The sequence below is a fragment of the Lathyrus oleraceus genome, chromosome 4, assembly GCF_024323335.1.
Source record: "Lathyrus oleraceus cultivar Zhongwan6 chromosome 4, CAAS_Psat_ZW6_1.0, whole genome shotgun sequence".
Classification (NCBI taxonomy): Eukaryota; Viridiplantae; Streptophyta; class Magnoliopsida; order Fabales; family Fabaceae; genus Lathyrus; species Lathyrus oleraceus.
Window position 1 is genome coordinate 418,110,537 of NC_066582.1, and position 13,768 is coordinate 418,124,304.

At 35.8% G+C, this 13,768-nt stretch overlaps 1 protein-coding gene across 1 annotated transcript; it reads left to right on the forward strand.

The window, feature by feature from the left end:
- The first annotated feature begins 496 nt into the window (after positions 1 to 496).
- Positions 497 to 2,211, forward strand: LOC127075787 (AT-hook motif nuclear-localized protein 22). Its single transcript, XM_051017255.1, has one exon. The coding sequence runs from the start codon at positions 1,041 to 1,043 to the stop codon at positions 1,968 to 1,970; it is 930 nt and encodes a 309-aa protein (XP_050873212.1). The 5' UTR covers positions 497 to 1,040; the 3' UTR covers positions 1,971 to 2,211.
- Positions 2,212 to 13,768: the final 11,557 nt, after the last annotated feature.

Here is a 13,768-nt window from a genome sequence, read left to right on the forward strand (position 1 = left end):
TAACTATATATATTATAACTATATACTAAAGAAAAGGTTTGAAAATTTTTAAGTAAGAAAGAAGTGATCTTTTGCACGAGATATGACTGAGCATTGAAGTATACCTCTTCTAGGAACCATCAGAGGAAGCAATAATGAGTTCCAAAGACATAGAGATAGAGGTAGTTGTCTGAAAAGAAGGTGCACATAGCTGAGAGATACTAGTAGTAGTAGTAAACATTAAGGTTTTAAGAATTAAGAAAGTGAGCAAGTTTTTTTTACCCAATTAATGAAACACAAACATTAATGTCTTCATATTTGCAGCTTTTCCAATAGAGAAGAAGAAACTTTCATAAACAAACACAAGTTATTATAAGCATGGTAGTCTTGAATAAATGGGTCCCACATTTGTAGGTCCCACAACACCGCCCATGCGCACACTGTCTTCCTTGGACCTAACCCTAACCCAACAAAAACAAAGTTAACTAATAACCCAAATTCTTCCAACAACAATAACAAAAAAAAAAAAAAAGACCAAACAGCATCCTTAATCTCATTATTATTAAACCACACAAACAAAAGCTTCCTAAGTTGTTTTTCTCTTACTTTCTTCTTCCCTTTCCCAACTTTTTCTTCTTACAACTCTTTATTACCTTATTTCCTCCAAACCTTGAACTACCTTCTCTTTACTTTACTTCCATAAAAAAGTAGCTAGTTTTGTTGTGTCAATCAACATGGTGCTTGGAATTCTTTGGTGTGTTTTTTCAAACAATTTCCATTTTTTGTTGAAGGTAAGTGCTAAGTAGTAGAGAGTAGAGACCATGCCATCAACACCTAGCTAGCTTTTCAACTCAAAAACCAAAGACAAATTTGGAACTAGAAAACAAAAATCAAAAGTAAATCACAACCTAGATCCTTGTCTATCTCTTCCTCTTTTCTAGCTCTTCTTGATTCCTTCTTTTCAATTTGCAAACAATCTAGGGTTGTGACTTTTGTGAAGATATTCTTGATTTGAATCTTGAAAAATCTCATCTAGAGAAGAAGAAGAAGAAGAAAACATCATGGATCAAGTAAGTGCACAAGGTCGTCCACTTCCACCTCCTTTTCTCACTAGAGACCTTCATCTTCATCCTCATCATCAATTCCACACCAACCACCAAGCCAACGATGAAGAACAACAAAGTGGTAATGGCAACTTAAGCCGAGGTCAAAAGCGAGAGCGAAACAACAACGACGACATCAACAACACTCCTCCGGGCGGAGATGGAAAAGACGACGGCGGAAGTGGAAGCGGCGGTGGGGGTAGTGGTGGTGAGATGGGAAGAAGACCAAGAGGAAGACCAGCAGGTTCGAAAAACAAACCAAAACCGCCGATTATCATCACGAGGGACAGCGCGAACGCGCTAAGATCCCACGTGATGGAAGTCGCGAACGGATGCGACATCATGGAAAGTGTGACGGTCTTTGCGCGGAGGAGGCAGCGTGGTGTCTGCATCCTCAGCGGAAGTGGGACCGTCACAAACGTGACTCTCCGTCAACCAGCATCGCCGGGTGCGGTAGTCACACTTCACGGAAGATTCGAGATTTTATCTTTATCCGGCTCGTTCCTCCCGCCGCCTGCTCCACCAGCAGCGTCAGGACTAGCCATATATCTTGCTGGTGGACAAGGACAGGTCGTCGGCGGAAGCGTGGTGGGACCGTTGTTGGCTTCCGGTCCCGTTGTTATCATGGCAGCCTCCTTCGGAAATGCAGCATACGAAAGATTGCCTTTAGAAGACGAAGAAACACCGGTGAATGTTCAAGGAAGTGGAGGATTAGGCTCACCCGGAACTCTGAGTACTCAACAGCAACAACAGCAGCAACAACAACAACTCGTTCAAGATCCTAACAGCACTTCACCACTTTTCCATGGTGTTCCTCAAAATCTTCTCAATTCATGCCAATTACCAGCTGAAGGTTATTGGGGTGGAAGTGTTCGTCCTCCATTTTAACCCCCCAAAAAAAGCTATTCCCTTAATCACTTCTCATCATGCTTTTTTCGTTTTATCTTAATTTGTTTTTGTTTCACTCTTTTACTTTCTCTTCATCACTTGTTCATTCTCCTTCTCATAACTTAGTTTAAATTCAAGACTTTTTCTTCGATCATGGTATTGACTCTTCTTAATGGTGTTGAATTAAAGAACGATGTATAAATTCATGAATTAATTTTTGGTGGAGTTTGAATTATTTGATGATATTTCACTTTATTTTCTTGTTCATCTCAAAAATCTTCTTAGTTTAGTTGCTTTCAAAGGAAGCAGCATGTGCTCTTTCTCTCTCTCTCTCTGTCTCTATTTCTATTTCCTTACTGCTATTTTAGTATCTTGTCTGATAATTTATCAGTCAATCTTTGCAGAGAGAGGAAAAAGAGAATTTTTTTCATCTTTTTCCATTTTTAGGGTGGTTAATTTCTAGGACTTGTAACCTAGCTAGATTCAGATTCTAAAATAAACAATCTAGAAATAACCCAACAAAAATTATATACATGAACATGTTCAATTTTTTATCTTTTTCAAGAAAAGAGTGTTGGACACAATAATTAGTTCCCTTTGTAGTAGTTAGATAGTAGAAAACACTAACTCAAAATCATCATTACTATATACACTCTCACTTTCTTTGCTACTAACACCCATCATTACATCCAAACTCATGTCTTTTTCACACTCATGTTCTCAAAATTAGCACTATATCATTATGTTTTCTATACTATGTTTCATTATATATTTTCTATTTTTTTCCTTAAAAAACATTTTTTTATAAATCAGATATCATCTGTATTCAATTATAGAAACTAGAAAAAATACAACATACATCAAAAACTTCTTTCAAAAATATTTAACAGTGTCGCGTGTCCAAAACTCAGAAATATGATTATTTTATGGTATAAAAACTCTTACCATCTCATTCAAACGCTCTTAAATAAAAAGATAAATTTTATTTAAATAATTTTTCTGTGTCTCTAAGTTCACCTTCACTTAATTTAAATTATATTAATTAAGTAAGTAATGATAGATTAGTTATAGTAATTTTTTAATGAAAATTGATAACTCTTTGAAAGTGATTAACAGATGTTGGACAGTGATATGAAGGTAGAAAAAAATGGAGGGTTATGGGCTTGAAACTGTTTGTCTGTCTGTTGTGAGTGATTAGGGTTAATTATGGAGGCAGTAATGAGCATTGGATGTTGGGTCACACGTGCGTTGCTCTGTCAACAAAAAAAGATAGTTCCTTTACGAGGCAATTACCAGAACAAACAAATTGGATTCAATTAAACTTCAATGATAAAGGGTAAAAGAATAAGTAAACTCAGAGTTTTGTCTTCGTTATGGAATAGATGCTCCTTGAAACCCTAGCTCTTTCTGCTTTTTTTTAACACTATATATATATATATATATATATATATATATATATATATATATATATATATATATATATATATATATATATATATATATTCCACCGATGCTAACATGCACTTATATAGTAGCTTTGAGTATTTAACCATTCTGCCAAATCTCAAATATCAGTTCAGTTGATAGTTATGCAATGACATCAGATACAAGAATTCAGATATTTATCTGTAATATTTGAGTTATTTATCTGGGTGAAATTTCAACCAACTAGATAAAAAAACAAAACTTTGATTATTTAATATGACATCTTATCCTTGGATTCTATTCTTAGTTTGTCTATTTCCTCTACCTTAGTTTTTCTTTGCTATATAAATCAGAAGCTCCCAAAGATCATTCTCAGAAATGATCAAACACTGTCTGAAAAAGTCCATATATAGCACTACCTGTTATACTCTCTACGGTTCTTAGTTTCACAGCTCAACAACATGCAATAAATCATGTTGGATTTCTTAACTATTTCTTCAATTATTATATCCTATGATATGACTCAATGTTATCAGTAAATTTAATTGCACTGAATTTCACGTAGTGTATTTATTATTTTAACAATTAATACTATAAATAGTGTTATGATAAAAAAAAAGAGAATTATTATTATTATTATTATTATTATTATTGTTATTATTATTATTATTATTATTATTATGTAAATGAAAACAATAAATTGAGAATGATGCACATAGAGTTAATAGACTGAATTAAAGAGTATGTGATTAATTATATAAAATTAATGTGATATAAAATGAAAATTACTATGAGACATTTTTGTTGCATAATGGGCCCAAGAGAATACATAGTTTTGAGTCCACACATTCAATGATAAACGACTACCTTCTAGCATGGTAGAATGATGGAAAATTACTTTATGGAAATTAAAAGCTGTTCCTATTTTCGGACACATCTCATTCATACTCCATCGATTCGTAAATAAGTCATATCTTCATAAAAATAAATAAATTCTGAAGCATACTTTCGTAACAAATTTTAGTAAGATTTTAAGAATTTTGGATTAATGCAATTTTGGATTAAAAACTTAGTGTCAGCCTAAGATGTAACTTTGTCTATATGTAAACTGCACTTAATTTTATTTCCAATGCCTCAACAAGAATATTTAGTTCAATAATATCATAATTAGAGCTCCAAGAGCATCAACAAAATTGCTTTGCATGATCCAAGCAAGTATATCTAATTTGAGGAACAATGACAAGTATCAGTCATCATACTCATATAATATTTACGAGTATTTTTTTTTGACGAAATTGATATAATCTATTATAAAATATTAAAGAAAAATATGGAACATTTCATTTATAAATTCTTTTAATTAAAATACTTCTATTTTTATATTTTATGATTTATTCCCTTATACTCCTTTAATTAGAAATTATGTATATTCATTGATTTATTTACGTTGCTTCATTTCATATATAATCTTATATATTTATACAAATTATACATCCACACCATACATCAAAACTCAAACTATTAAATTTTCATTATATTTTCTACTACGCACACTAATTTCTTTAAAAAAATTTAAATTAATTAATTTTCAAATAATTCGATAAACACTATGATAATAGATAATTATAAGTTGTTTCTATATTTAAGGTGTAACCCACCATTCCTAGTATATGAACTTTTATACTTTTGAATCATTTATGGCTTGATGTTAGGAATCAGCAGAAGCGCTCCTTTGAGACTAGGAATTAATTATACAGAACATGTATCATTTGTATCTATAAATAGCCAACATTTATGGCTAGCATAATATATTGAAATATCATTCTCTTTATGATATTCATAGCGTAAAGTATAAAATCATTTTTTTTTCACGATCCTTGCTATGCCTTCACCTTCTGAAATTGAAATGACGCCCATTGCATCATCACCAGCAGACAAACTGATCATATTGAATGTTGGTTCTCAATTCTCCATCAAACTCGATGGAGACAATTACCCTGCCTGGAGAACTCAGTTCTTGGCTCTTTTAACAGGCTATGATCTTCTGGGTTATATTGATGGAACTAAGCCTTGTCCGTCAAAACAACTCGAGAACAATACCAAGACTTTCAATCCAACCTTCACTCATTGGGTTCGACAAGACCAACTCATTCTACATGGTATTGTATCTTCAATGGCTGCAATAGTGGTCACATACTTAGAAACTATCAAAAGTTCCAATCAAGCATGGGAGATCCTAAGAACCATGTATGCTATCCGCTCCAGAGTGCGTATTATCGCGCTCAAACAACGAATTTCCAATTTCAAAAAAGGAAACCAATCGATGGCTACATATCTTCAAGGAATAAAGGCAATTTCGGATGAACTGTCAATCATTGATCATCCTCTTAATGAAACCGACCTTGTTATTCACACTCCCAATGATTTGAGTGTTGAGTATCGTGAAATTTCTGCTGTACTTAGAAGCAGAAAAAGTCATGTTACCTTTGATGAACTTCATGAGAACTTGATAGATTTTGAAACCATTCATCACCAAGCTGATCCACTTGCAGTTGACAATGTGATTGCAACTGCCAATGCAGTCACAAGAAACAAAAGCTATGTAGCGGGAAATTCATGACCATCAAGCTATGGATAAGCTAGACGTCAATAAAACCAGAGTCGCCACCGTGCTTTTATTGTTTCCAAGGGAAAAGGGAAAAGTACGAACAAAACCCAAAAGATAAGAAGTTTTCAAATCAAAACTAATAAAATGCCAGAGATTACAGGTAAGGGGGTTGGTTACACAGAGAGAAGGTGTTAGCATCCAAAGTTTTCTAAATGATGTTTGCAATAAATAGAATGGGGGATGAGAAAAGAATTCATTAATTATATTTTTTGTGTTTGACAAGACCTTCGAACTTGTGCCTATGTACCAACATAAAAATGAGGGATTAAAACCTCGTAGTTCGTGGTAATAATTTCAAAATGAGTGCATTGCTTTTAACAAAAATTTAGGTTTGACAAAGGTACAAAAAGGCCTAAAAAAGATGGTTTGAATGAGTGTTAGTTCTTTTTAACTTTTGAAATTTTAAGTCAAGTATAGTTAAGTTCATTTACAAGTTTGATTAAGAAAAGAGTTTAAAAATGCAATGGCATAAGGCCAAAGTTTCTAATTTGCAAAATTGTCTAAGTTTAGAAAACAAACACAAGCAAAGAAGATTTTAAAAGGAGGGAGAAATTTGAAATTAAAGAAGTGGGGAGGATATGAAGAGACTAATCCTAAGCACAAATTTAAAAGTTAAGAGTTGAAAAGATCTGACCAATGAGATGGAATCCAATAGACAAGAATGTCATGTAGAAACCCAAATTTCCATTGGACTTTAGAATCAAGCAACATCAATACACAAATAGTAAGGTGAAAAGTAAGGCATCAAATAAATATAGCCACATCCAAGTTTAGCAACTCCAAGATCTTCTTCAAAATTTCCCATGTATCAGATGACTTCAAAGATGGCATGAGAAACAGGTTCAAAATAAAAACTTCACAATGATCATGTTGCAGATGAACTCAAATGGATCTTCAATATTATATCAGATGAATGTTCACTTCACAAGCACTTGGTTTCATAAAAGTTGGTATTGGTCAAGTCCTTTGCATAGGGAATGTTGCCTAAATTCTAAGTCCAATTGTCTCAGATCAAACCAACAGTCCACACAAGATATTTTTTAGGGTTTTTGTTCTTATTATGTATATTAAGGTCAAAAAGACCAAACAAACAAACAAGTATACACAAACACAATGTATCACAAAATATGGCCCAAGTGGGCAAAGGGAAAGTAGCATTAAAGTAAGCAAATTGAATGGTATGAATAATGGAAAATGAATTAAAAGCTTAACAATTAAAGTGCATAAAAGTAAATGACTTGAAATTAAATGTTATTTGTTATTTGATTAGAAGTTAGTATTGCTTTTGCTTTGTTTTGTTTAAGTCATTCTTTGGAGAACACTCAACCCTCTTATCACAAGCATGGATCCTTGAACCAAGACATCTTCCAAAGGAATGAAAAAAGGCCAAGTTTCCACATAATACCATGAAAGAGGGGAGACTTACAATCTCAATAACTAGAATGCTATGCCTTTTGGGGCACAAATTTAGCCCTATGTTAAGCAATCGTAACTGGACTTATGTAGAAGTCACAACTATTTGAGGTCGGGCAATAGAATTTTGATGTTAATGCATGTTAGAGACATAGGATGATGAACTATGCTCATGAAACATACCACACACAAAAAGAATATGCAAAATAGGGGGACCTAATCTCATCCATACTCATGTTGATTTTGCAATCAACTAGCCTTAGGATATAGAGATATCATAGGTCCATGACATGAATGAATGAAGAAGGGGAATTGTATGAAGAGGGAGGGGGAATGGATTCAATACAAATTGGTCAAAGGAGGACTTTTACCAAATTAAGATCATTCATTCATTTTGGGAGATGGAATGTACATTCCATCAATCCCCTAAACCCAATGATCTTAACCTAACAAAGTCAAATCAACCTTGACCAAGGGCCCAACAACACAAGTCAAACTCAACAAGTCAATTAAAATGGCTCTACACAATTTATTTGGCATTTAAACAATTAAAAATAATAAAAATATGCATTAAATTAAATAATGGTTGATCAATTTCCTAAAACCTCATCAAAACACCAAAGAAATGGCCATGATATTTATCATAGGTCAAACAAGGTCAAAGGACCTTGGAGAAAAAATTTCATAAGTTTTGGAAACTTAAAAGTATTTTTAAAGAATTAAAAATATTCACAAAATCAATTAAATCATGAAAAATATTAATAATGTTCCAAAAAATAATTTTAATTATAAAATGGAAGAGGAATTTATTTAAATTTTTTTGGTGAAACTCATATTTTTTGGATCAATATTAAATTTAATATGAATTAATGAAAATAACACAAATAAAATGAAATTCAAATATTTAGAAAAAACGTGGACCACCCTCATTAATTGAGGTGGCAGATCAAGTGGATCGAAACGCACGTTCCACCATGCACTTGAGTCAGCGCGCCACACAAATGATATTCAAAACCAACGCTCATGATTAAAACAAAATGAAATGATCATGTGGCTTTGAACCATTCCAGTTCATCACCGGAGCAAAACGCCGATCACCTTCTCAGGCGACCTTGGCCGGACTGGTTCACTCATCACCATCACAAAAACAAAAAAAGAAGGACATGATTTCAAAGTAAAAATGGTACTGATCACGAATCAGACCTCAATTCATCCTAACTCCAAGTATATTGAGGATACATGGAGTTGAAATTTAAGGTACATGATCTGAGTTGCCTCGATTTGACCTTAAAGCAACTCAATCTTCTTGCCTATATTGGTAGGACTTCAGACAACCAATGATCCAAGAGAATTGATGAGAATTGAGAGAGAATCGAAGAGAAGAAAAAAATATGGAAATACCTTCAATGCTGTGCAAAATTCGATTGCTCTTGCTTTGATTCTTGCTTGATCTCACTCAGGAAGCTTGCAGAATTAGATTAGAATGGAACAAAAGCTTTGGATCCCTGGAGTTTTGAATCTCCAAACAGTGATATTCAAACTCAATTTTCAAAGAAAATTCTCAGGTTTCTCCTTTCAAATGTGAGGGTTTGGGGTGTTGGAGAAAAGCTGGCGCGCAAGGGTCCTTAGTTCTAATGCTAGAGGTCTCTATTTATAGTTGCAGCTTGTGATATTTGCACATTCAAAATCAACTTCCAAATTTGGCAATGGATGATGCATGCTTGCATGGGCGTGTACAAGCCCATGAAGACACTCAATTAGGTCCATAATCAAGTGTGAATGAGTCTGAATGTGAATTGGAATGCAAGGAAAGTGTGTACAACTGTTTGAAGTTTGATCTTTGCCAAATGATGATGCCCTGTTCAAGCCATGCGCAGACCACTCAAACCTTGTCCAAAATGGATGAAATTGGACTCTTTGGAAAGGTTAGATCAAGCGGAATAACTCTAATGTTGAACACTTTTACATTTGAAGCTTATATCATGATAAATCAAAGGTGATCATGTGCCATACCTACAAAAGAGTTAGACAAATGCAAAGACGTATTTTTTGGGTATTTTAGTTAGTAAAGATAATAAAATAACAAGTATCATACAAATACATAGTGCTTGGTGATCTCTCCCAAGACAAACCCAATGGGTGAGGGGTAAGGAGGATGCCAAGGTATGATCCCACTGCCAATGCATATGATGAGATAGAATGAGGGATCTTAGGGTCAAAATTGGGGTCTTACAGCTGCCCCTATTTAAGGACATTCTTACTGAGGAGGTGAAGGTTAAAATCTTCGTATCAACTCAGTAGAATGGGCTTAAATAACAACATATAGAAACAAATTTTGATCCCTAAGAGACCTCATGATGCATATGACACGAATGCTAAAATAAACTCTTTGTGGGGGAATATTTCCACAAAGGAAAAGAATTTAGAGAGACCGAAAGTCCGCAGGAGTGTAATGCATTTCGTAAGGAAAACTCAATGGGGAGACAAAGACTCTGGGGGATAAAGGGTTGTGCGTAGGACAAGCTACGACTTAAAAACTACTGGGGGACACGAGGAATTCCATGAAAATGGAAAGACTCATCCGGGGAGAAAAGGAACATCTGCAGGGGAAACAGATAAATCAGAATAAAACTGAAACACTCGAACCAAGCAGGAACAGCGAGGGAAATACACACTCAACTCAATTGGGGAAGAAACAATCTTCAACACAGGAGGAGCAGAGATATATTATCCACTACCAGCTACTGGGTACAGAGATGATAAAATCTAACAAGGAGGACATCCATTACCGGTTAGGGTAAACATATCAAGGATGACTCGCTGAGGGTCGCTAGGAGGTGTATTCATTACCGGCTACTGGGTAAGAATAGACTTGCTGGGGAATAGCTGAAAATAGGATTTACAACTATCGGTTATTGGGTAGAAGACCAAAGAGAGAGAATATTCATCACTGGTTAAAATCAACATATCAAGGATAGACTCAACAGAAAGAAAATCCGTCATCGGCTAAGATGAACATATCAAGGATAAACTTGCCTGGGGATGTTAAAGAGGATATCTGTCACCGGTTAGGATGAACATATCAAGGATAAACCGCCTGAACAAAAAAATGGTAGGAATTACATCTATCAAATGCTGGATAGAATACCATCAAAGAGAATATCCGTCACCGGTTAGGATGAACATATTAAGGATAGACTCTGAGGGGAAGACTAGGGATTACATCTATCAGTTACTGGATAGAAAACCGCAAAGAGAATATCCGTCACCGATTAAAGTGAACATATCAAGGATAAACTCTGCAAGGGGAGAAAAAGCAGGATTTACAACTACCGGTTACTGGGTAGAAGACCACAAAGAGAAGGAAACCCGTCATCGGTTAGGATGAACATATCGAGGACTAACTCTCCGGAAAACAAATAAGGATTACAACTACCTTTTTACTGGGTAGAATACCAAAAAGAGAATATCCGTCACCGGTTAAGATGAACATATCAAGGATAAACTCAAAGCAGGGGAAGAAAATATCCATCACCGGTTAGGATGAACATATCAAGGATATACTTCCTAGGGAGACATGAAAACGAATCCGCTGGGGAAAAGAAGGGGGTTATTTTTGCCGGGTATTGGGCAAAAAGTAACAAACTGCAAACCAAGAAGAATATTACCAGTTACTGGGTAATAGACTCTTAGGGGACCAGGAATATCTATCTAGGTAATATCTAGAAAGAAACGGTCAATCAAGACTCGACCCAATGAGGATATAACTCAAGGGGAGTGGTTCCATTCAGATAATCAACTGGGGAGGAAACTGAAATGATAATTATCCACTAGGAAATAACTCAGTGGGGAAAGGATAAAGGTTAAAGTATTTCTGCTTAGGGGGATGACACTCTACAATTGAAGGAGGATAGACACACCAACTTGGATGGGGACAAAGTACCACCATAACAGAGAATAAAAATCACAAGAATGAATCTCAAAATGTAATGATGCAATAATGAAGTTACATGAGTGTATATGTATATGAATATGTATATATATATATATATATATATATATATATATATATATATATATATATATATATATATATATATATATATATATAATATATATATATATATATATATATATATATATATATATATATATATATATATATATATATATATATATATATGATGATTATGCTGACAAAACAATCATAAAGGATACAAAATGTCTTTGATCTGAATCATCGATACAAATCCTAGCCAATCCACAAAAGAGGGAAACCACTGTTGGAAAAAAAATCATCATCTCAAAGGCTCAACCTTAGCTGGGGAAGATGAGAGGAGGTCTGCTAAGGAAACTGCTATTCTGCCGGAAATTTTAGGTTAACACCATATCGAATGGGAGACAACCCTACAGGGGAGCAAACACAAATAGCTACTCAGAAACCAGGAGGAAACTCTGACTGGGAGAGAATCTGATGGCGACTTATGGGGAATCAAAGTTCTGCTGACATCAATGCAAACTGCTGTAACGGAACGTCTACATTCAGTTGGAGAACAAACACAAACTCAGTTGGGGAGAACGGCAAATTATCAGCTGGGGGAATCAACGACATCGGGTGCTAATCATGTTGCCGAGGATGAAAGAGGAACCGCGCCTACTGCTTGGGGAGAACCAATAATGCTCCACACTTAGGGCTTATTACTTTCAAACTGTCGCATACGCGAAAAACAACCGGCGGGAAAAGACACAGAGCCGCCACCGTGCGTTATTTATCCCAAAGGAGGGAAAGGAAACGCTCGAAGTAAACCTGAAAAAGGGAAAGGAATGGTCTTACGACCAGAGATTGCAAGGTACGGGAGTCAGTTACGCAAGGGGAAGGTATTAGCACCCCTCACGTCTGTCGTACTCGACGGGATCCACGCTAAAAAAGAATAGAAAAAGGTTGCTGAATAACTGCTCAAAGAATGCACACACTGGAATAGGAAACAGATGAGGGAAGACGGAGAAAGGTGACTCGCCAGGATGTCGCATCCTAGGCCTACGTAGTTTGTCAGAAACAAACATCAGAGTCGACGTAGTTCGGGGAAATGGGAAACGTGCTTGCTAGGATATCGCATCCTATGCATACGTATCTTCTCTAACCAGAGAAAGAATCAGAGCACTCGTAGCTCGGCTAACGCACGCCGAAACAAAATGCTGAAAAGACGCTGAGACGTCAAAAGAAACACGCAATAGGAAACGGAATGCCAATAGATGGGCTTACATCCAACTCCGAACAAACAAACGCAAACAGGAAACAGACTGCCAATAAATGGACTTATGTCCGACTCCGAACAAACAAACGCAAACAGGAAACGGAATGCCAATAAATGGGCTTACATCCAACTCCGAACAAACAAACACAAACAGGAAACAGACTGCCAATAAATGGACTTATGTCCGACTCCAAACACCAAACGAGGAAACAGAATGCCAATAGCTGGACTTACATCCGACTCCAAACAAAGAAAGGCAAACAGGAAATAGAATGCCAATAAATGGACTTACATCCAACTCCGAACAAACAAACGCAAACAGGAAACAGACTGCCAATAAATGGACTTATGTTCGACTCCTAACAAACACACACGAAAAGAAGAAGGGTCTCGATTGCAACTAGGGCAAGAGAAAAGGAAGGTCTCGATCGCAACGAGGGCGAGGGAAAAGGAAGGATTAATGTTAGTCGTTAGTCAAACTCGACAAGACATCGCATCTCGTGCCTACGTATCTCATATGAACATGAGAATCAGAGTTGCCGTAGTTCGGCTAAACTATTTCTATTTGTTTTGTGTTTTTTAGGTGAACGACGTTACTACGCAATCCACCGGATGCTCGACCTTTGGAGACTTACTCACCTGAAGTAGAAGGAGTTAACGTGTCCTTAAGGGAAGATAATGTTTGTTTGTGTTTTAGGAAAGCTCACGCAAGAAAGGAAGTCCTAGACGAAGGAACCGTGCTACCTTAATTGACATGCAAACGAGAGACTATGTGAAGTCTAGCAAACCTAGGGGGATACAATCACACCACACAAAAACATACAGCATGAAGTAAACACACCAACAAGGGGGCTCAAACATCAAGGGTGAGGCTTTAGTCAAGGGGTCATATCAACCTCGACAAACAAGCCGGGCTTTAGTCAAGGGGTCATATCAACCTCGACAAACAAGCCAATTGTAGGGGTATGCTGAAGGCTCTTAACCACTGACATTGACCATCAGGGTGAGCAGATGAAAGGTAATAAGGATTGGACCTC

Bases quoted from the DNA above. Each gene is read 5' to 3' on its own strand.
- LOC127075787 (XM_051017255.1), top strand. From the start codon at position 1,041: ATGGATCAAGTAAGTGCACAAGGTCGTCCACTTCCACCTCCTTTTCTC.